The 21707-nt window shown below is 40.7% G+C and overlaps 1 protein-coding gene across 1 annotated transcript in view; it reads right to left on the minus strand.

Annotated features, from left to right (window-relative positions):
* Positions 1–21707, minus strand: part of LOC142349682 (uncharacterized) — a 146247-nt gene that overhangs the window by 36996 nt on the left and 87544 nt on the right. The window contains exons 40-48 of the mRNA XM_075401409.1: positions 10715–10877; positions 10041–10240; positions 7032–7207; positions 5244–5419; positions 4610–4725; positions 4064–4223; positions 3568–3733; positions 2448–2587; positions 1537–1751 (exon numbers count right to left, since the gene is read on the minus strand). Coding sequence (XP_075257524.1) covers positions 1537–1751; positions 2448–2587; positions 3568–3733; positions 4064–4223; positions 4610–4725; positions 5244–5419; positions 7032–7207; positions 10041–10240; positions 10715–10877 — 1512 coding nt within the window. The remainder of the gene's footprint in view (positions 1–1536; positions 1752–2447; positions 2588–3567; positions 3734–4063; positions 4224–4609; positions 4726–5243; positions 5420–7031; positions 7208–10040; positions 10241–10714; positions 10878–21707) is intronic.

Raw genomic sequence — 21707 nt, forward strand, 5'->3', positions numbered from 1 at the left:
ATCATGATTATATTGAGGCCATAGAGTTCGCCCAGGCTAAACTTATCCTGTATAGTCTAAAAATTACTCATACCCCAAAATTAGGTCTGAGCAGAGTAATGTCATACTTCTGTAGCTTATAACTAGTAATTACTATAGTAGTATACGCATTGTTTATATTTAAGCTGGTTTGTAGGCAACTAAAACAAAGCCCATTTAGCTCAGTGGTTACGACTTGCTGCGCAAATTAAATGTTACGAGTACCCACGCGGAAGTTCGAATCGCATATAAAGCAAACCTTGTTGGCGGGAGTTAAGCTGAACATATTATTTTTCATGAAGTAAATTTTACTCAAAAATCAGACTGGCGTCTTTAGACTGATTCAGCGCTGATTTGCTCTGCGACCAACCTCCGGGCACCAATTAATTTCAACTAATTTCAACCACATAAATCCCAAATGCTATCAAACCATGAAGAAGAATACAAAAATTGCTTTACATAGGCATAAAAAATGCAATATGGAAAAATTATCTGAAGATTATCTAAATTTGTTTCAAAATTTAATACAAATATATCATTCCGAAGGTTTAAGAAGCTTTCAAACGCACTATCACTGGTTTAGATAACTGAAAGAAACCGTTTTGATAGAGTTGGAGCTGAAACTAAAAAACTGCTTCGAAAAAGGCCACACGTGATCAAAAACTTCCGCTCGAAAGAATATATTCCGCTCCTATTTTTCTCGCTATCTTTCAAAGAGACTACATGAACGGAAAACCACCCTCTCTTGTCTCGGTCCTTCAGCAATTCCATCTAAACACTATTTACGCGTTTCACTTCCTGTTTCAATTACACTCCAACAAATTGCCGGTCAAAAAGAGATGCTCTATCATAACTACTCTTCCAGTCGTAAGTATACCATAAAACTCCTGTCAACAACTAGAAAAGACAAACATTTTGGAATGAATTCTGAGAAATTCAGTTGCAACCTAGTGTAACCATTTTAGCCAACAACAATGAGCTCAAAAAATACGCTTTAAATATGGCTCGTGTGAAAAAAAATATATACTCACTTTTTTTGCAAAAATTTTTTCACATCTACTTTTCTCGCCCTCTCTCAGACTTGAGGAATTAACAGAAAACCACTCTCTTCTCGTTGCTCGTCAATTTGTTCAGCAGTTTGACTTAAAGACTAAGTTTCTACGTGCCAGAATACAATCCGACAAAATTATCGATAGAAAAATACTCCTCGTCGGGTCGTAGAAAAAAAGGCGCCTGAATGATAGTTGTTTGAGTAGACCAAGACGGGTGATTATTAACTGTCTGGGAAAAGAAAGTTCAGGCAAAAGAATTGTCTGCTGGGACTTAACGTGTAACATCAATTCTCATTGGAATTCTCATCAATAATCATATTTTGCGGTCTTCGTTTTTTGCATTTATGATTTAAACTGCTTTGTCACATTAGCGATACAATAAAAAATATTCATGGTATCAATTATTTCGCAAAATGCATCGTCTCTATTAATTTCCTGAGAGCGTTAAATGTGGACAGATTTCTACCTGAATGTTGTGCTGGGCATCTGGATCCAGACCAGTGAACTCCACATATGGATGAGCAGTGATGTTCTGGACTGTGGTCGGTTGCGTCGGATCTCCGTTAGAGTTGACAGGGGTACGAGAGACCTGGTAGTAGGAGAAGGATCCCTCTTGAGTCCAGTTCAGCTTCAAAGAAGTATCAGTACCTTCAATGCTAGTGAAGGTTATCTCTTGTGGAACTGAAGCAGCCATTCATGATTAAACAATTTTTATAGGAAATAAAATTGGATCAGAATTTTACTCTTAACGTGCTCCTTGAAAACAGCGACCGCTTCTTTAGTTTTTTTAGGAAACTGATAACTTCACGGTGGAAAACTTTTTTCATTAGCAAGAATAAAATAACCCGTGTTTTGCACATATGGTTTTGTACACTTTGATATGCGCTAACTCTAGTCAACGGAATTTTTATAAACCGCTGGAAGGGTTGGAAAATACTTTTATAGATTTAAATAAACTATGCCACTGGGAGAGGGGTGACATTTCCGACATTCAACGTGATTTAACAGCACTTGAAAACCATTTCTTTTTTCAATCAAGTTCATAAGAAAATGCGGACGGGTGGTAAATTGAGAGCCTTCCACAGAGTCTGACAGGTTTACCTATGGTCTGGAAGTCTGATCAGAGTCCCACAAAGAGTCTTGATAGTCTGACCATAGCGTGGTCTAGAGTCCTGAGTTTGGTGGTAAGGTCTGGATAGACTGAACAGAGCCTTTTCAGAATCTTTAGACGCAATTCAATCTATCAGAGCTTGCTTACGTCACACCTCATCCTGGGTTGATTTCACTTAGAATACAGGTAATTTTGAATCCACTCGATAAATACATTTGTCGTTTGAGAAATTTCTTAAAGAAAATATGAGATGTTCAGATACTTACTAGTGAAACAGGATATGGCGACGACAGGGTTGTTGGTAGATGACTGACTCTGCTCTCCCCCAGATGTCCTGGGACAGTCAATCAGAACAGTCACTGTCACATTCAGCAAGTATTCTGCACCAGGGTTGTTCACTGTTATCCTTTAACACGATAAACGAACCGGTGATGAGGTTTTCAGCCTTTAACCGCTAAAAAAGTGAGGACAAGAGTGGCAGTATTCTGAGACGGTAAAAATGGTCACTTCAGTTGGTTCATTTACATTGCTATCAATGTTTTTGAACGCTTTTTTGTAAAAAAATAAATACAAAGCCAGCAAATTGCCGAGAGAGCAACGCAACAGAGTTGTGGTGCGTAGATTATAGTCATACCCCTCTGATTGAAGTCGCAAAATTTCTGGTCGGTGCGGTTTTTGAGTATAAGTCTTATCGTTTGTATGATCACAACCAATCGAAACATGAACGCGCTTTGTCAAATTATGAACCGTGCGATCCATGCAAAAAATAACCAATAACCATATCAGATGCTATGTTCACATGATTTGAAATTGATTCGACGAACCCGACTGTGCAAAAACGAGCAACTATGATTGAAAAATCTAGGTGTAAAATTGCGCTAATCTGGTCCGGCAAAAATTTCAAACATATTTATAGATTTTCTCTAATCAAACTATTAATTTGATGCTATATCTTCCTCATCATCCGTTGAAATAACAAAAGAGCAAAACTTTTTAAAGGGGCAAATTCCTTAGAAACTCAACAAAAAGCAACAAAAATGATTACATATTTTGAAAGCTTATGATCCGATGAAAACTATTATGAAAGCTAATAAAATTCGATGCACCAGGACTATGAAGCAGAGGTAGTTTAAGTTCAGGGGGATTATTGTGTTCTTGGAACATAATTAAAGCGTCTTTGTTTGAAATAGAGTGATTAAACATAGCGATGCAATGACTCGAAATAATGGCCATATGGACGAATTAGCGCGACAAAATCTGTGGTCGAAACGCTGCATTTAACGTCTGAGAGAGTAACTACAGAACTTTTCTAGACACTTTTAATCAGCTTAGCCCGGTAATCAATTGATCTTAGAGGAAATTCATGACCAAAATTGTATAACACACTCGTAGAAGTTGTCCGTGATGCCTGGCAGATCCCGTGAGATAGAGCCAGAGATGTCGAGGTTATAGCCAGATGCCTGGATGCCGACTGGTACATTCCATGTCAGGTTGAACTTGAGGGTGTCAGTTGCCAGGCATGTGAGAGTGGTTTCATTGATCGGGTCAGGCTCTAAAATTAAAAAGTTTTCTATCATCTCCTAATTATTATTAACTTTGGGCGAGAGTTCAGTCGCTGACGAGATCTACAGGAGCTTATTGTTCCAACATCAATTAATTACTGAAGGAACTCTATTCTAGTCTGGATTTTCTTCTGCCTTTTTGCTTTCTCCAAATATTGATTGGAAGAACACGTAAATGCTATCATTCAAAAACCCTTAAAGAAGTAATATAAATTAAATATAATAAACCTTTCTTTATCTATTGCTATATTTATCAATCAAAGCTGCGGACGTTGAAGCGTCTTATACAGGACTGTCTAAACAGCAAGAGCAATCTTTACCAGTGCAGAGTATGTACGGAGAAGACATTGGTGATAACTCGCCCTCTCTGGCCGCCTGTGTCGTGTATGAGTAGACAGTGGCCCCTGTGAGTCCAGTGTCTATCACCCTCGACACACTCAGGTCACTCGAGTTGTAAATCAGGCTTCCATTCCGATACAACTAAACCGAAACAATTGACGTGTTATCATTAGTGATAACCAAGGGATGGATATTGGGGACCAGCAAAGCCTCATCCTTGATTTGTGTACATTTGGCCATAGATATGAGAAAATAAAAAACTTTCTGCTGTTTGTGAAGTTTTACTTTGCAAAAGAACAGCATTTTAACAAATGCAAAAAAAAACAAAAAATAAGCTGGAGGAAAACGACAACCAAGGGCTAATAATTAAATTGAGTTAAGCTAAAAAGGGTTTCACAAAAACGATGAAAACAAGCAAAATTAATGTCTAGAAACAAAATTTAAAAAAACCGGCCTTATACATATGTGTGTGTGCCTCATATCCGCGATAAAATGGCGACTTTGGCAACTGATATCCAGATTCTTACCATGGAGTAGGTGTCCGAGTCGCAGTTTCGCGCCGTATTTGGATTATACCACCTGACCATGATGGAGTTCTTGCTCAGGGCAGTGGAGTTGTCCAGGATTGTTGGGTTCTCAGGGGCTAGAGACAGAAAACACAACAATGATTTATAATTTGACTTCACCCAAATATCTTTAAACCAATATCTGCCAATGACAGAATTTTGTGGGGGACGTTGAAACTATGTTAAGATTTTGCCATTTTCTCACGCACATAATTTGTTCGGAATACAGTGGCATGACTTTCGGAAATTCACTAATTTAACTCCAAGAAAAATACCCAATGATTTTGAGCCATTGTAACTTCAGTATGCTCTACTCCCGAATGCGGGGCAAAATTTTGGATACTTTTTGTTGCTGACCCTAGGGCTAGTGGCTGTGTATTATTTGCAACTAAAAATGCTCTTGCTATATTGATAAAACTTTGCGGTGTATTGATACAGAAAAATTGCAGCAGGGGGTGCAAAAAGAACTGGTGGTCTATAACTGACAAGATTGATTTTATGTTAGACAAATCCAATAACACTTCCGTTCAGATAATAGTGACGGATTACTAATTATTATTAATTGATGTTACTATATGTATATTAAAAAACTTACCGAGAAATCCACTCGCAACTTGTGCATTCTCGGATAGTACGTTTCCATTGTTGCCACAGTAACCCAGGGTATACAGTTTGAAAGTGAACCCACCACACCAGCTCAGCCCGCTCAGAGTGGCTGTCTGGTCTGTAGTGAAGGTATACGAGGTACCTCCATTCGTTGTATAGTTGTACCTACAATAGATGACTGAAATTACTTCTTCCTACTCGTCAACAAAATAAATTTCTTTGCTGCTTTATATGATTGGTGTTATAACTCAGTTATCATTACATGGACTGAATGTGAATTTTCGGCATTTGGCTCAAATAAAGAGGGCTGCCAATTTTGGTCAATAGTAGAAGGAGTCGCTTTGGTTGCACTTATCAGGCATAGTTCCGATGGGTAACATCGCTTTTGTTTGGCTTCACTCAACTTTTTGTCATTGTATTGGGAATGTTACAGATTTTAAAAAACTAATGTTAATAAGATTGCCCGTTAGTTAAAATCGATTAATAAATTACAAATCAAGTAGCTTTGGGACTTCTGATACCTCACTCGATAAGTTAGCAATCGTATTGCTAACACTTGTCTGAATTTGTAAGTTTGATTCGTGGCAAGAATCCGTAGTCAAACCTAAGACTAGAGTTATTAGATTTGTTAACTAGAGATATAAATGTGACACAATTCCACTCAGGGATTCTAACTTAGAAAGCTGCTGGGTTCTCCACTAATAGATTACTTAGGCTTCAAAACTAGAGGTTTAGAAGAGCAACTGAATTCAATGAAAGTTATAAGAAGAGTGAAACTTAGTAAAAGCTATGAAAGTGGGTGATGTGAACAAGTTGAATAAAACTGCTTCCCGGGTCGAGAAAATTTCCAAAATTATGTAAGAAATGCACTGAAATGCGCTCAATTTTCAAAAAATTCAGCGCAAAAACCTTACATAATAATGCGCTGATATGCGCTGAAAAGTGCTGAAACTTTGTAAGAAATGCGCTGAAATCCGCTGAAATTTAAGTTCAGCTCTCTTCTTTCGCTCCGAGGTTCGAACCCCGATCATTGTGTCTCATTTATCAATTAACCCACTGCGCTATTGAGAACTGAAATGCTTCCGGATTAATTTGAATTTATAATAATAAAACGTTTGATATGACAAGCGTTGAAATTATGTATGAAATGCGCTGAAAAATGTGCTGAAACCTTTGTAAGAAATGTGCTGAAAATGCGCTGAAATCATGTAAGAAATGCGCTGAAGATGTGCTGAAACTTTGTAAGAAATGCGCTGAAAAGGTGTTGAAAGTTATGTAAGAAATGAGATGAAACCGCACTGAAATTATGTACGAAATGCTCTGAAGGTGCGCTGAAATTTTCAAGTTTCAGCACCATCTCGAAATTTCAGCGCATTCAGCGCATTTCTTAAAAAAAGATGCGTTGAAACGGCGCCGACATCTCGACCTGGGTTACAGATGGAGGTAAATTATGATTGGGTGAATTACTAGGAGTCATGAATATATCATACGAACAGATGGAGGTCTATAGGATTTGGTAAAATATTTTGATTAGTGTATCATAGGACTGTTTTGTTCGGGACACAATTATGATTATCAGAGCAAAATGTGGCAATTAACCGACAGAACGTACCACAATGTTTTGGATTTTGGATTTTCCGTAAAGAAGTTGAAACAAGTTGAATCACAATTATAGCTATAAATGAAAATCAGCTCTCTGTCAACATTTTCTGAGTCTTCACAAACTTGATGGTTTCGTTGTCCTAATTTGACTTCTATTATCTCCTTGTACACTAACCCGAGGTAGTTGTCAATCGGAGCAGTCCATGTGAACACAATGGCGTTTGTGTCAACCTGGTTGGTCCGGTTGAGAGTGGGCACATCAGACGGAAGGGTGCACTCCTCAACCGGAGACGAGTCCAAGCTAACAAGTGTCTGGGGACTGTCTGGGGAATCGTAATAAGTCGCCGAGACCTATTTCAAAGAAAGATTATACACTAATGGCCATTAAGGGAAGATCATTATGTCATATAACTAAAACATTTGATATAACTCCCCCAACAGATGTATATTGCTGTTCATTTTCTTGACAGGTTAAACGCAACTGTAGAGAACTGAAGAACTGACGCAGTATAAGTTTAAGTCATTTGATTAAAGTTACGGCGTTCTGGTACAGTGCTACATCGCTCTCTATCCAAAGCCAAGGCCGTGAGTCAATACTTTTTGAATTACGCACAATGACTAGATCAAGTGTAGCAAATCGTTGGACAATTAATTCTGCCATTTGATGTAATTGTGCCGACCCAACTTAGTGCGTTGGGAAGGAGGAACTATATGCTCAACTGGTTTTTTGTTTAGCCAATTTTGGCCTGTCGATATATTTGACATTGAAAGACATGAGTGATATCATAAGCAAGCCGTGAAGCGTAGATTAATTGTGACGAGTTTTAGAATTTCGCCCTTTTCGAGGAGGCGTCGGGTTTTATATTTTGTGAAAATATGATCTAATTTTGTTCACTTTTCTTTGGTTAATTTTGGTATAGTCTTTATATTATTGTTAATTTTTTCCAAAATGATAGTACCTTTTTTATTTTAATGAATCTTGGATACTCCTTAACTGTTAATGGATTAACTGAAGTTGCATTTTTGCAAAACTTGTTATCTTTTTTTTCAGTTCTTTTTGTTCAAAATGTGTTTTTTTTGGCAAATATGTATAAAAGATGTACACAAAATCCATATTGGCATTTGATTTGAAGATTGATATATAAAGGTTGGTGATGTGTTTGGTCCGACTTCTCCGCTATAAGCTAAGCTCGTTGTTCAAAAAAGTTACTTCTTTTCGCCTGAAAACCCGCCCAACAATTTTTTTTGAAATGTTGGTTCAACTTTCTCGGAAGCACTGACCAGCAAACTAGAGAGGTTTTTCCTGCAAAAAGGACCCTTTATGCGCCGAGTTTCTAAAGCAGTGACCAAGGAGTTTAGCCGTTTTTATAGTTTAATTTGAAATTTATCCAATTTTCAATACTTTTCAGCTATTTTTTGTCAGGCAAATTTTCCTTACATTTTTTAGTTGTTTTCAGAAAAATCTTAATACCTACCACCAACACAATAAGCTGTCAGGGCTAAAATTGAGTTCTTAAAAGCTATTCCCAGTCTTTTAACAAAAATTCGAATCAAAATAAATTTCAAAATTGCTTCCAAATGATATTCTTTTACTTATAGAATCAGACGCGGTTAGATTTAAAGAGAATAAAATAATAGCCAGCAGATTGCCGGAAAATAGCCGCCATAGACGCCTGTGGCCTTCCATGAATTCAAACAACTAAAGAAATAAGATAGACAGATTGATCATCAGTCCTATACAAAACCAAGACACCTTTAGGTTAGATTCGGACTGTCAATTTTATGCGACACATACATTCTATAAGGAAAAAACTCTAATGCAGTTTTTTCAAAATTAATAATTAAAAGCAAAAATTCAAGACTCTAATACTCAAGAATTAGAACATATAATTTTGGTACTACTTAGACGCACACTATTGACCTTTAACTAGTAAATGTTCAAAAAAATTAAAATTCATTTAGCGAGTTCAGAAGTCATTTTTAGTGAGGTAAGTCACGTAATTGACCTAAAAGCAGAACAAATGACGTCAAGCACACCAATTTTAACTGCAAAGCAGTAGGAATCGCTAAAATTGAAAAAATCCATTTACACGAAGTCATGTAGAAAGGGATGGAGACGACAAATTAAAAAAAAACATAGCAGGACAAGTCCTTACTTACATTTCAAGCAATTTTCATTGACTAAACAAAAAATTAAACCTAGAAAGGACTACGAGTAAATTGGGAAAACAATTTCTAATAAATCTTATGAAAAATTAAAAAAAAACAAAATCAATGTTAAAATGCCGCATTTGAATTAAAAAAACACTAGCGAGAAATTGAAACTTAGTTCAAACAAGAAACTAGGCCTAGAATGAACTATGAAATGATTGGGAAAACCATTTAGAAAAAACTCTTATCCAAAAATTTGAAACAACAGTAAATTGCCGCATGTGAACAAAAAAATCACTAGCGAGAAAGCAATTTTTTGTTCAAACACTGTTTTCTCACTCTATTTTAAAAATAGAGCAAAAAAACCAGGCCACAAAATCACTCATTTTTCGCTCCATTTCTTATATCGGCTTGACCAAACTCACTACTCCAATTTGCCTTCGAAAATCATGAAAATGTGTAAACAGATCTTGACAAAAAAAACATAGCAGGACAAGTCCTGAAATAAAATTCACAGAAAAAACAAATAAAAACTAGACCTAGAACGAAATATGAGTGAATTGGGAAAGCATTTCTAAACGAAACCAGAATAAAAAAGAGAAAATCAATGTCAAAATGCCGCATGTGAACAAAAGCCACTAACGAGAAATGGAAATTTGTTTCAAACAAAAAACTAGGCCTAAAAATGAACTATGAATGGATTGGAAAAACTATTAAGAAAAAATCCTATCCAAAATATTTTTTTAAAAATTTAGTACAAATTAAAGTGAAATTGCCGCATGTGAACAAAAAACCACTATCGAGAAAGCGAATTTTTGTTCAAACACCGTTTTTTCACTCGAAAATCATGAAAATGTGTGAACAGATCTTAAAAAAAGACAGCGCCCCAATACAATTCAAACTCTTTGAATTATAAAAACCACGATTTCCCAAATAATAGCCTCTGTCGCTTGGCGGCTATTAAAAGCAACATCGCATAAACCAATTATATATTTTTTAGTTAATATACAATGTGTATAACAATACAACTCACAGTGTACTCATAGAGTGTTCCAGGTGTGAGTCCAGTGTCAATTAGGAAGTGAGTGGTGTCGTTTAGGGATAAGAGGGTTCCGTTTCTCTTCATCTGGAAGAAGAGGTACTCCTCATCCACAGTCGAGAAGTCAACTCGGATCTCCTCGTCTGGGTTAGTTGGTTGCTGTGTGGTCGCGCTGATTATTACAGTAGTGGGCCCTATAATGGTAACAAAACCCAATTGATTTTCGTTTTTGAGAAATTGAATTCTAGTGAAAATAATATACAGTTTCGTTTATGATGTTTAAAATCCTAGCCTTTACTATTATTGATTTTTGTCAAATGGCTAATGCTTTTGGCTAATTGATTTTCTGAAGTGTAAAATTGCTAATGCGAAGATTGAATAATCAAATATTTATTCAATTCTCTTTTATTTTGAAAAAAAAAGAAAGATCAGTATCCTGTTCGTATCGAAAACTGATGTCAATACGTGTAAAATGTTGCAGATTGTTCACAGCCTCACCGCAAAGAAATTTTAATTGGTTGGTTAAAAATTTTCAATTATTGAAAAACAAATGGAAAATTATATTGCAAAAAAAGTTCCGAAGAGATCCCGATCAAGGTAACATTTCAGATTCATTCCACGTTGGAATCATTACACAGAGAAAAAATGTTGTTGTAGTTTTCACTCACGTGTCCAAGCTGTTGTTGAGACGACAGGAGAATCGATGACAGTGGATTGTGAGTCATATACGAGTGCTCTTCTATCTGGACACACTAGCCGTGTCTTCACCCCAACCACGTGACTGGTCAAAGGGTCAAAACCAGAAAATGTGTGTGAGTTCTGACTGAAAGGCTAAAACGACCACTAATTTTTTAATGCAATTTAAGTTCTGTTTCCTCATGAAATACAAGGCATGAAAAACAAGGTGTAATGACAGTTGAACGCAAAACTAACAGAAATTTGTTATAAAAGTTAAAATGTTTTTACAGTGAAAGTGCGATAAGAAAAATCTTTGCGAAAATCTAAATTTACTAGTTAACCCTCGACCCGTGAAGTTAATTTCATGAACAGGAAAAATTGTGATAAACCATGAAAGACAGGTAATTGTTTTTCCTAAAAAGAATACTGCAAGTGTTACCGAGTAAACTAAATGAACAATCTATTTAAAGCGCTATTTAAATAAAAGAGCAGCGAGAAATCTATGCGCTATCCAGCGAGAAAGTTTATTACGTAATCTCTTAACCATATAAGCCTTATATCCGTTCTTTTATACGTAGAGAGCTCAGAAAAAGTTCGTTAAACATAATTTTCGTTGAGCCTACTAATATACTGAATCGATTGCGCTCTTTTTAGGCTTAATATTTTTATGTTTCGAAAACGTATCGGTGACCAATCTGAGCCGAAAATCGACTCAGACAAAATACCTGCTAGCAAATACAGCTAGATTTGCCGGGCCAGTTAGATGTGTTTTTGCCTTGATATATCGTAGAAAGAAGTTGCCTTTGGGAGATATAGCTTCAATAAAAAGTTCTCGAAAGAGCGTTTTACTCGCCGATAGTCTGAATTATCAGCTATAAATTTGGTGCCGCGTTATTTTGGCGCCCAACGTGGGGCATTGTTTTGACTACAAACGCTTATCAGTGCAAAGTAAGGTTCTCTATTCTTGCATGTTAAAAGTGTCCAGAATTTGCCAGAATTGATCAGTTTGGATGCTACTGTTTATTACTGATTAGAGATAATGCCAATGTTATCAACATCTTTAGTTCTGGTAAAAAAAAAGGTTGAGAATCACTCGAAATTTGGTCTGTGAGAGAAATTTGGTTGTTCAGTATCAAAATATGTCACAATATGCAAATTTTGTTTAAATTATATTTGACTCAAGTTTTATCCAGTAAAATTATTGGAATTACTTCTTTGACTTAAAATAGATACAATAAATTTTGGACTTCATCAATCCTTACGGCCCCGATGACCGACTAGTCGGACCTTGCTCAGTGCTTCCCAGCAACGACACACTCCTTGCAATATTTCTAGATCCGACAGTGCACTACACAAGAAGGTAAATATGCTTTTCGAGACACACTACAGGTTCCTCAGAGCCAGAAGCGAGTTATTCGCAGACTTCGAGCCAACCATAGATTAGAGCAAACAAAGCTGAGCGGCTCCTCTGGTATCACGGAAACGTTCGCAATCAAACAGGAGCTTGTGGGTCTTGCCATCGGGAGCAGGGGAGTCAACATCAGTGCTCCCAGAGATCTACCCGGCATCTCAACTGTGGAACTGCTCCCACAGAGTGCCGATGCCAGTTTATACGAAGTGTTAATCAACGGAGATGATGAAACAGCCAATCGAGAGAGGTGTTTGGGACTGTTGACGATGTCCGTAAGACAAAAAAACTGTAAGAACTATCCAAACTAAAACGTTGCTACTTTTGATGTTGTAAATTTATTTCCTAGCCGGCAAATCTACACCCCCCCCAAAAAAACCTACCTCTTACAATTTTTTTTTTGAAAAAACGAAATTTTTGACAAATTTTTGTCAAAGTCCGGAAATAATCAAATTGCGGTATTTTTTTGCTGTTCGTGACATAAAAGCGTAGCAAAAAAAAAAAAACTTGAAAATATTCGAAAAATTTGACCAAATTTGAAAACAAAATTCCTTTGTTCCTACCATTTTAAAGAAAAAATCATTAAACGCGGATGTAACACTTGCATAAAGTTGACAATTCAAAAGAAGAAAAGAACAATTTGGTCAAGTTTTTCAATTTTGGAGAAAAAACTCAGGTTTTTTTTCTAAATAAGCGCTTATCCTTGGTAACTCGTGAAAATCGTGCATTTAACATCAAGGCTCGGAGTTTGAGCAAAGCTCAAATCATTTATGCTGTAAAAACATTATATGGTTTTCATATTAGCTGCTAGTTCACTTCATCACGCCATAAAAACTGCGCCTCAAGTAACACAAAATCGTTACAAACGTAACGTTTACGCATTACCGGGTTTAAGTTTCAACCCTAACGCTTTGAAAGTCAGAAAAACAGCGCAGTTCCAGTTGAGTCATTTCTTTCATGATAAGAAGCGCCTAGTTATATGGCATGATGTAGTGAACAATTCGCTTTCACGTCATCGAAGCAACAACAATAAGCCTTTAACACCTTCACAGCTTATTGCAGTGCTTGAAAACTATCAGGAGCGCATAGAAGCTATTGTGTATTGCCCCAGAGAGGGAACTCCTGATATTTCTGACCAGCTCAAGTGTAGTACTCTAGTTACCATACACTTAGTGAAAGACATTGTGTCTAGACGTAAACAGAAAGATCTTAGTTTACTCAAAGAGTACAGAGCATTACACCAAAGGCCTGCGCTTGAGCTGAAAACATTGACCATAGTCTTAACTCATAAGAACAACCTCCGGTCCTTGATAACACGGTCTCGACCGAAAAAACTTTCAAAGCGCCGTCGAAAAACGCTCCGCAACCGCCATGCGTACGAGGAGGCGGAACTTACTCAAGCCTTTAATAACCTAAATGTCTCGTAGTCTTGCGTTGTTGCGCGGGTTAGTTTGTGGTTGATTCCTTCCAATAGCGCCTTGCTAAACGTTTCGCTCTCCCCATTTTGAGTTATTCACTACCGTTCGTTTTCTGCAGGTTATCTGGTTTCATTTTCCGTTTCCGTCCTCTTTATTTCCGTGTCTTCTTGTTTCTTCCTATTCCCCGTTTATTTGTTGTATGATGTAGTATGTTGAGTTTTGCTGTAGTAAAATTTCTTTCTGCTAGTATGCCGGTTTGTTGTTTAGTCTCGTTCCTTGCTAGGGTGTGACTTAAGTTCATTCTAGAGTTACGGCTGGTTTGTTTCGTGACTTTCACCACACCTGTTTGCTAGGAATTTGTTGTAGCTTTATTAATTTTGTATTATGCACTTTTGTTGTCTGGGTATGGTGGTTTGCTAGAGTGTGACTTAAGTTTGTTCTGGAGTTACGGCTAGTAAATTTCCTGACGCTTTCGACTTTTGGTTATACTACATCGTTGCCGTAAATTGTTTCATGTTTTGATGCCGTTGATAAAACCCCATAATGTTTGTGCTAGTTTACCTGGCAGTAGCTCCTCTCCTTCTTTCTAGGGTGTGACTTAAGTTTATTCTGGAGTTACGGCTAGCTTGTTTGGTTGAGTTTATTGCTGTGGTCTGCTAGCATCGATCTTCCCGCCTCCTCGCTTGTGCTTTCCGCCCCGCCCGTGCCGTTTTCCCTTTTCGTCGCGCGCCATCCGCCCGACGTTTCCGCCCCGCCTGTGCCGTTTTCCCGTTTCGTCGCGCGCCACGCCCGACGTTTCCGCCCCGCCCGTGCCGTTTTCCCGTTTCGTCGCGCGCCATCCGCCCGAGGTTTCCGCCCCGCCCGTGCCGTTTTCCCTTTCCGTCGCGCGCCATCCGCCCGACGTTTCCGCCCCGCCCGTGCCGTTTTCCCGTTTCGTCGCGCGCCATTCGCCCGACGCTCCCGTTTGTCCGTCCGGTTTCCCGTTGCGTCGTGCGTTATTCGTTCGGCGTCTCTTCCCGTCCGTCCCACCCCCCGTCCTGTCCCGTTTCGCGCTTCCTGCGCACCGTTCTTTCTTTCTTTCGCCGGGTACTATTGTACTCGACGAAAATCTTTGCTCTTTGGCGGTCTGCTAGGCAAATCGTCACACTAGGGTCGGTATAACCCATTTGTGTTGTGCTGTTGCATGTATGTGTACTCTATATTAGTACCAAATTAAACTTGTGGTTCCTGTTTTTCTTAAGATCATGACAACTTTACAGGACAAATTCAACAAACTTTATAGTGCGAGGGCAAAATTAGAGGCTGAACTTAATAACATCTATGGTGAAATTAACAATGCTGTTGATAAGCAAGACAGGAAAGTTAAGATCGAACGTCTGCTTGTGAAGTGCAAAGACGCTTTTATTAGAGTAGTTGATAAAAACGAAGAGCTCTTTGATCTGGCACAAAAGACTGAAAATCCAGATGCTGCTTGTAAGAACCTTGAAAAATGGTTAGAGACTGTAACAAAGAAAACTGATGAGTTCATTGCTGCTGCTCGAGGGTATATCAATTCGGTCCATGACAAAGAGACAGCAGAGCTGTATACCCCTCACCAATCAAGATCAGGTTCACATATGACTTCCTCAAAAAGATCAAGTCAGCGTCAACGAGACTTAGAACTATCTAGACTCAAAAGGGAGGAACTTGAGAAACAACATGAGGCAAAACTCCGCATTGCTAGACAACGTCTTGAAATTGAAAAACAAACGAAATTGCGGGAATTAGAAATTGAACAGCTTGAGGAAGATCATCGCAAGGAAGTAGCTGCTGCAGCCCTTGAGGAAATTGAGTTGATGACAAAATCATCAGCGGACGGGTCTGGTACAGGCAAAATGAGTGGGCTCTTTACGGAAAGAAGTTCAGTCAAGAGCAAGAAACTTGTTCAAGATTGGGTTAATTCGTCACCAGCCGGGAACATGGCAGATGTTGCAAACGAACCGAGTTTGCACTTTTCTGGTTCCATCGCCCAATCCAACCAAGCAATTGTCCGACCTTCTTCAGCTCAACTTCCAAACTCACACTTCAATCTCAATACACATGGTCAAGTTGAGGCTAACATCAACCTCCCTGTCCATGAGCCGCAAGAACCAAGTACTAGAACCAATGTAACCAACGATGCACATGTTGCAAATAACATCATGCAAGAGCAACGACAGCCTCAATATACGCCTCCATCACCACCAATAAACTTTGGTATGCCTACTCAACTAAACGCCCCAAACACAGCCCGACAACTGTCTCAAGCAACAATGCACTTCGATGGTTTACAGTTAGAACATCAATTCCCTCGCAGGGCGAGCATGCCGGGACAGTTGAATTTAACCAGCCCTCGGCATTCACCTCCTTTAAATGCACTCGCTAATGCTCCGCTAGCACTTAATCCGCAACAAGCACACATAAATGTACCAGCCCCTCCATCCCCCGTTCTAAACCCCGCACCACCGCATTTTCCGTTAATCCCACCAGCATTCCGCTTTCCTCCTTCCCCGCCACAAGCACTCCCACTACAAGCCACTAACCCCGTGGCGAATAATGTCAATCTGTTACCCCATTCTCCGCCTGCACCATTCATTTCCTCCGCAAACAATTTCGTACCTCAATTAAATCATCCAGCACCTCCACAAAAGAATTTTCAGCCCCAAAATTTTGTACCCATAACCCACGCACCTCCTGCCCCTCCAGATCCAAATGTCTGGCGTTTTCCGGCAGCAGTCCCAGCTAATGAAGTACCACTTGAACGTACATCTGCAAATTTATACACCGTACAACCGGCCCCGCTAATCAACCCTCATATATCTACATCGCATCGCTCCCCTCATGTACAAGCAGCAGCAGGCGCTCAAAATTACGTAACATCAGACTTCATGCAAGCGAATCCATTTAGTTCTTCCGCAGGTACCGCCCCCACCTTTGTCACTCCGATCATTCCGCCAACGCATGGAGCTACCGTTCCGAACCCGTTGTGTTGGGGTGGCCCGCCGCATCCCACACCTTCGGCTCCTTCTTTGGACTCTGCGGATTTGATAAAGCAGTTGGCGGACGCAATTACTTGTAAGAAGAACGATCCACTGCCCGAGTGGAAGTTGGCACAATACAATGGTGATCCCCTGCAGTGGCACGAATGGTTCGGGCAATTTAAAAGCGCCATAGACGCACAGTCCTTGACTGATGACGTCAAGTTAACATACTTAAAAACTCTTGTAACTGGAAAAGCTAAAACCGCCATCGCTGAGTTCGCATACTGTGGTGTAATGTATAAGGATGCACTTAAGACACTCGAACGTAAATTTGGCCAACCACAGGCAGTAGTCAGTGCACACTTAGAAAAACTCAGCTCTTTTCCACCACTAAAGATGCACAATAGTGATAACATCATAAACTATTCTGCAACAATTTCAAGTCTTGTTGGGGTCTTTAAATCACTTTCATATGACGCAGACCTTAAGAGCGCCTCACTTCTCAACACGGCTGTGCAAAAATTGCCGCCCAATCTGAAAGAGTCTTGGTCACTCTTCACAGTGAAGAAACATTGGGTTAAGCCAACACTCCTTGACTTCAACGATTGGTTGAAGGAGAAGGCCGAGGCACATGACTTAATGAAACAAACTTCTTTGAAAACAAGAACTGAGGATAACACCAACTCAGTAGTAAAGACCAAAGTTGCCTCAAGAACTTTTGCTGCTAATACACAAACTAAGGGCACTCAGAGACCAGCCTCAACATCGGCAACGCCTGCAACCCCTCGCTGCATTGTGTGTAAAGGTATCCACCGCATCTGGGAGTGTAGGGTATTTAAAGAAAAGTCTCCCACTCAGCGAGCAAAGGTAGTGGCTGAAGCAAAACTTTGTTTCTCATGTTTGAGAGAAAAGCATATGTTCAGGCAATGCCCAAACCCCAGGAAATGCAGGAAGGACGGTTGCAACAGCTCCCATAATACTCTTCTCCATGGAGCTGAGAGGGTTTATCCATCAAAATCCCCTTCAAACAACAACAACAATAATTCTAATGCTGGCGCAAATCAAAGTAAACTTCCTAGTGTCCAATCATCGAGTAAGACCACCACTTTGTCATCTGTGAGTAATGTGAAAGGCCTCCTTCAGGTGACTGAATTACAGTTGAAGAGCTCTTCTGGTAAAGATACCACGGCTTTAGTTTTGTGCGATACCGCTTGCAGTAACTCTTGGGTGTCCAATGATCTTGCAAATAGACTTGGTTTGCACGGTACAGCATTGAAATTAACAGTCAAGGGTATAAATACCGAGGAGGTTGTAGACACTAAGTTAGTTGAACTAATTGTAACACCACGCGACAACCAAGCATTTGAACCATTTAAAGTAAGCCCTTACGTAAAGGAAGATCTAAATGTAGGCGCCGATGTCATCAACATTAAAGCACTTCAGGAAACATACCCGCACCTAGCAGTCCTAGACCCAGTTACATATTGCTATGGAAACATCGAGATGATACTTGGACAGGATGTCTATCATGCCATCCGCCCGTTAGAGTACTTCGCTGCCGACGAGAAGTCCTCGCCCTTCGCTGTTCGCTTGCCCACAGGTTGGGTTCTAAGCGGCCCTCTTCCGTCGTCTTCAGGTTTAGTCTCGACTTGTTTCAAAGCTAATATGGAGCAGGATTTTGAACTCGCTAGTCAGGTAAAATCTTGGTACGACATGGAGTCGTACGGCGCACTTAAGCAAGTAGACCCACGATCCGCCTCGGATGCGCGTGCGCATGAAATTCTTGAAAACACCACCGTGCATAATGGAAAAAGGTACGATGTAGGAATGCTATGGGCTGAAGATAACATCAAATTGCCCAACAATTATTTTTCTGCGCTTGTCCAATTAAAGTCTTTGGAAAAGCGGCTCACGAAAGATCAGACCTTAAGGGAAAAGTACTCGAGTACCATCAAAGAGGACTTAGACATGGGCTACGTAGTAAGGGTCAAAGATGCTCATAAGGTGGAAAGTCGCTCGGAACGAGAGTGGTACCTACCACACCATCCGGTTGTTAACCCGAACAAACCGGGTAAGGTTCGTAGGGTACTAAACGGAGCAGCAAAATTCCATGGCGCATCTCTTAATAAGTCATTACTTACCGGACCTGACCTACTACAAAACCTAATCTATGTACTCCTACGGTTCAGACAACATCCATTTGCCGTATCCGCCGACATCGAGGGAATGTTCCTCCAAGTTGGAGTGTTGCCATGTGATCAACCATCATTGCGCTTTTTGTGGCGGGAGGACCCCACATCAAATGTTGTGGTACACCAGTATACGCGCCACATCTTTGGTGCAAAAGATTCGCCCAACTGCGCCAACTACGCACTTCAGCGCACGGCCTGCGATAATGCTAAGGAGTACCCAGAAGCTGCGAAAGCCGTCCTTGAGAACTTCTACATGGACGATTACTTGGACTCAGTGGAATCCCCCGAAAGGGCCCTCATAAGGTCGAAGGAACTGGTACATCTTCTCCATCTAGGTGGGTTCAAGCTTACTAAGTTTGTAAGCAATGTACCAGATCTGGCTGACCGAATTGATGGGTCTGCTCAATCCACCGAACCGAAGGTCATCGTTTCATCCAAGGAGGAATCAATGCACGTGCTTGGGCTCAAGTGGGATCACAACAACGATACTCTGGTTGTGAGTAGGGGTACTAATAACACCATCACGAAAAGTTTAACGCAGCGCTTGGTCTTAAGTCTTGTGTCAAAGGTCTATGACCCAATTGGTCTTGTCGCACCGTTCACTGTTGGTGCTAGGTTAATCTTGAAAGACATTTGGCGTGTCAATGGACAAAGTTGGGATGACGAGTTACCTAAAGACACAGTTGACAGATTCCTTGCCTGGTGTGTCGAACTGCCGCTGTTAGCTGAGATCACTATACCGAGAAGTTACTTTTCAGGACCATTCCAACATCTTGAACTCCACATGTTTGGTGATAGCTCGCAAGACGTATTCAGTGCAATAGGATTTCTTAGGGCTCAAGTAACTTGCTCCTCCGGGGAGATTATAACAGAGCTGGCGTTTGTCTTGGGCAAGGCCCGTGTTGCACCTATGAAGGTAATGACAGTTCCTAAGTTGGAATTACAAGCCGCTCTCCTCGCTGCCCGTTTAAAAAGGGAAATCTGTCGAGCATTAACGGTTACTGTGGATAAAGTCTTTATGTGGACAGATAGTACCATCGTCTTGCAGTGGATAAACTCAACAAACAAACACCCCATCTTCATTGCAAATCGTGTTAGTGAAATCCTGGAGAACACCAGCGTTGACCAATGGAACCACGTCGCCACTTATGATAATCCGGCAGATGCTGGCACGCGTGGCATGTCCGCTGAAGTTTTGCAATCAAGTAGCTGGGTGAGGGGTCCTGACTTCTTGAGAGCTAAGCAATTCCCTTTTGTGCCAAATACTGACGTCGTTGATAACATCAAACTCGGCGTTGTAACCAAGGAACAAGATGATGACTCCATCTCATCTTTAGCCGCATCCGTAACCAAGCCCCCTAAGGAACAAAGTATCAATCTAATCCCGTTTGATAAGTTCAGTTCTTATCAAAAATTACTGCGTGTCACCGCATATGTGCTCCGTCTTTTACCATCTCATGAAAGTTACCGTACCGTAGACGGCAGCATAGCCGATCCTGTTGAGCTTGACGAAGCCGAGCGTCATCTCCAGTACTTGGTTCAGGAAGAGTCCTTTAGTACTGAAAGAAAGGATCTTCTTGACAACAAATCTGTTAAGAAGAGCAGCCGCATTGCTCAGTTTACTCCGTTTATTGGGCCTCATGGTCTCATCCGTTCTTCTGCTCGACTCCGACGGCTAGTGGAAATTGACTTTGACACTAAGCATCCTATCGTGCTGGATGCACGTCATACTTTTGTTAAACTGTTTCTGCGGCATACTCATTTGAAGAACCATCATCAAGGCATTGATTACCTAAGGTCAAAGGTATAGGAACGTTATGCCATCCTAAAACTGCGTTCCACACTGCGTTCCATCAAATCAAACTGCGTGTTGTGTAGAAAGTTCCGTGCAGCAACCATTCAACCTATCATGGCAGACCTCCCAAAGGAGAGACTCGCATACCAGTCTCCTCCCTTTACCAACACCGGGGTTGATTACTTCGGCCCATTCTACGTCACCGTTCGTCGGACTACCGAGAAGAGGTGGGGATTTCTCTTCACTTGTCTCACTACTCGTGCTGTCCATGTTGAAGTTGTCCCGTCCATGGACACTAGTTCTTGTGTAATGGGAGTGGAGCGGTTCGTCTCCCGTCGGGGTACTCCTGCTATGATTTGGTCGGATAATGGTACGAACTTCATTGGAGCGGAGAAAGAGCTCCGTGAATGTGTGGAAAAATGGAATACGCTTAACATTGCCACCGAACTTGCACATAAGGGCATTAAGTGGAGGTTCAATCCACCCAGTGCGCCACACCAAGGTGGCATCTGGGAGAGGTTAGTTCGGAGTTTTAAAAGAGTACTGTACACTATCCTCGGTACGCGTCGCCTCACAGATGAGGTGTTGAACACTACTTTTTGTCTGGTCGAATACGCACTGAACTCACGTCCCTTAACGCCCGTAAGCGCCGACCCGTCCGACCTAGGCGCTATAACACCTAATCATTTTCTACTCGGTAACCAAGCAACCAGAATTCCGCCTATCGTTGGCGTCGACGAGTTCGATCATCGTAAGCGATACGCCCGTGCACAGTCATACGCCAATGCAGTTTGGGCACGTTGGCTCAAGGAGTACGTACCTGCGTTGAACCGTAGATCTAAGTGGCAGACGCCTGCCGAGCATCACCTCAAGGTTGGTGATTTAGTTTGGATCGTTGAAGAAAGCAACCCTAGGAGTTACTATCCAACCGCTCGGATTGAGGAACTTCGGTACGGCTCCGACAGCGTCGCCCGCTCCGCCGTCTTACGCACGTCATCCGGATCGCTCGTCCGCCCACTCGTTAAGCTTGTACCGATCCTCCCAACATTTTCTTCCGGGCCGGAGGATGTTACCGAGTAAACTAAATGAACAATCTATTTAAAGCGCTATTTAAATAAAAGAGCAGCGAGAAATCTATGCGCTATCCAGCGAGAAAGTTTATTACGTAATC

This window comes from Convolutriloba macropyga, chromosome 11, assembly GCF_964194025.1.
Source record: "Convolutriloba macropyga chromosome 11, txConMacr16.3, whole genome shotgun sequence".
NCBI classification, from domain to species: domain Eukaryota; kingdom Metazoa; phylum Xenacoelomorpha; order Acoela; family Convolutidae; genus Convolutriloba; species Convolutriloba macropyga.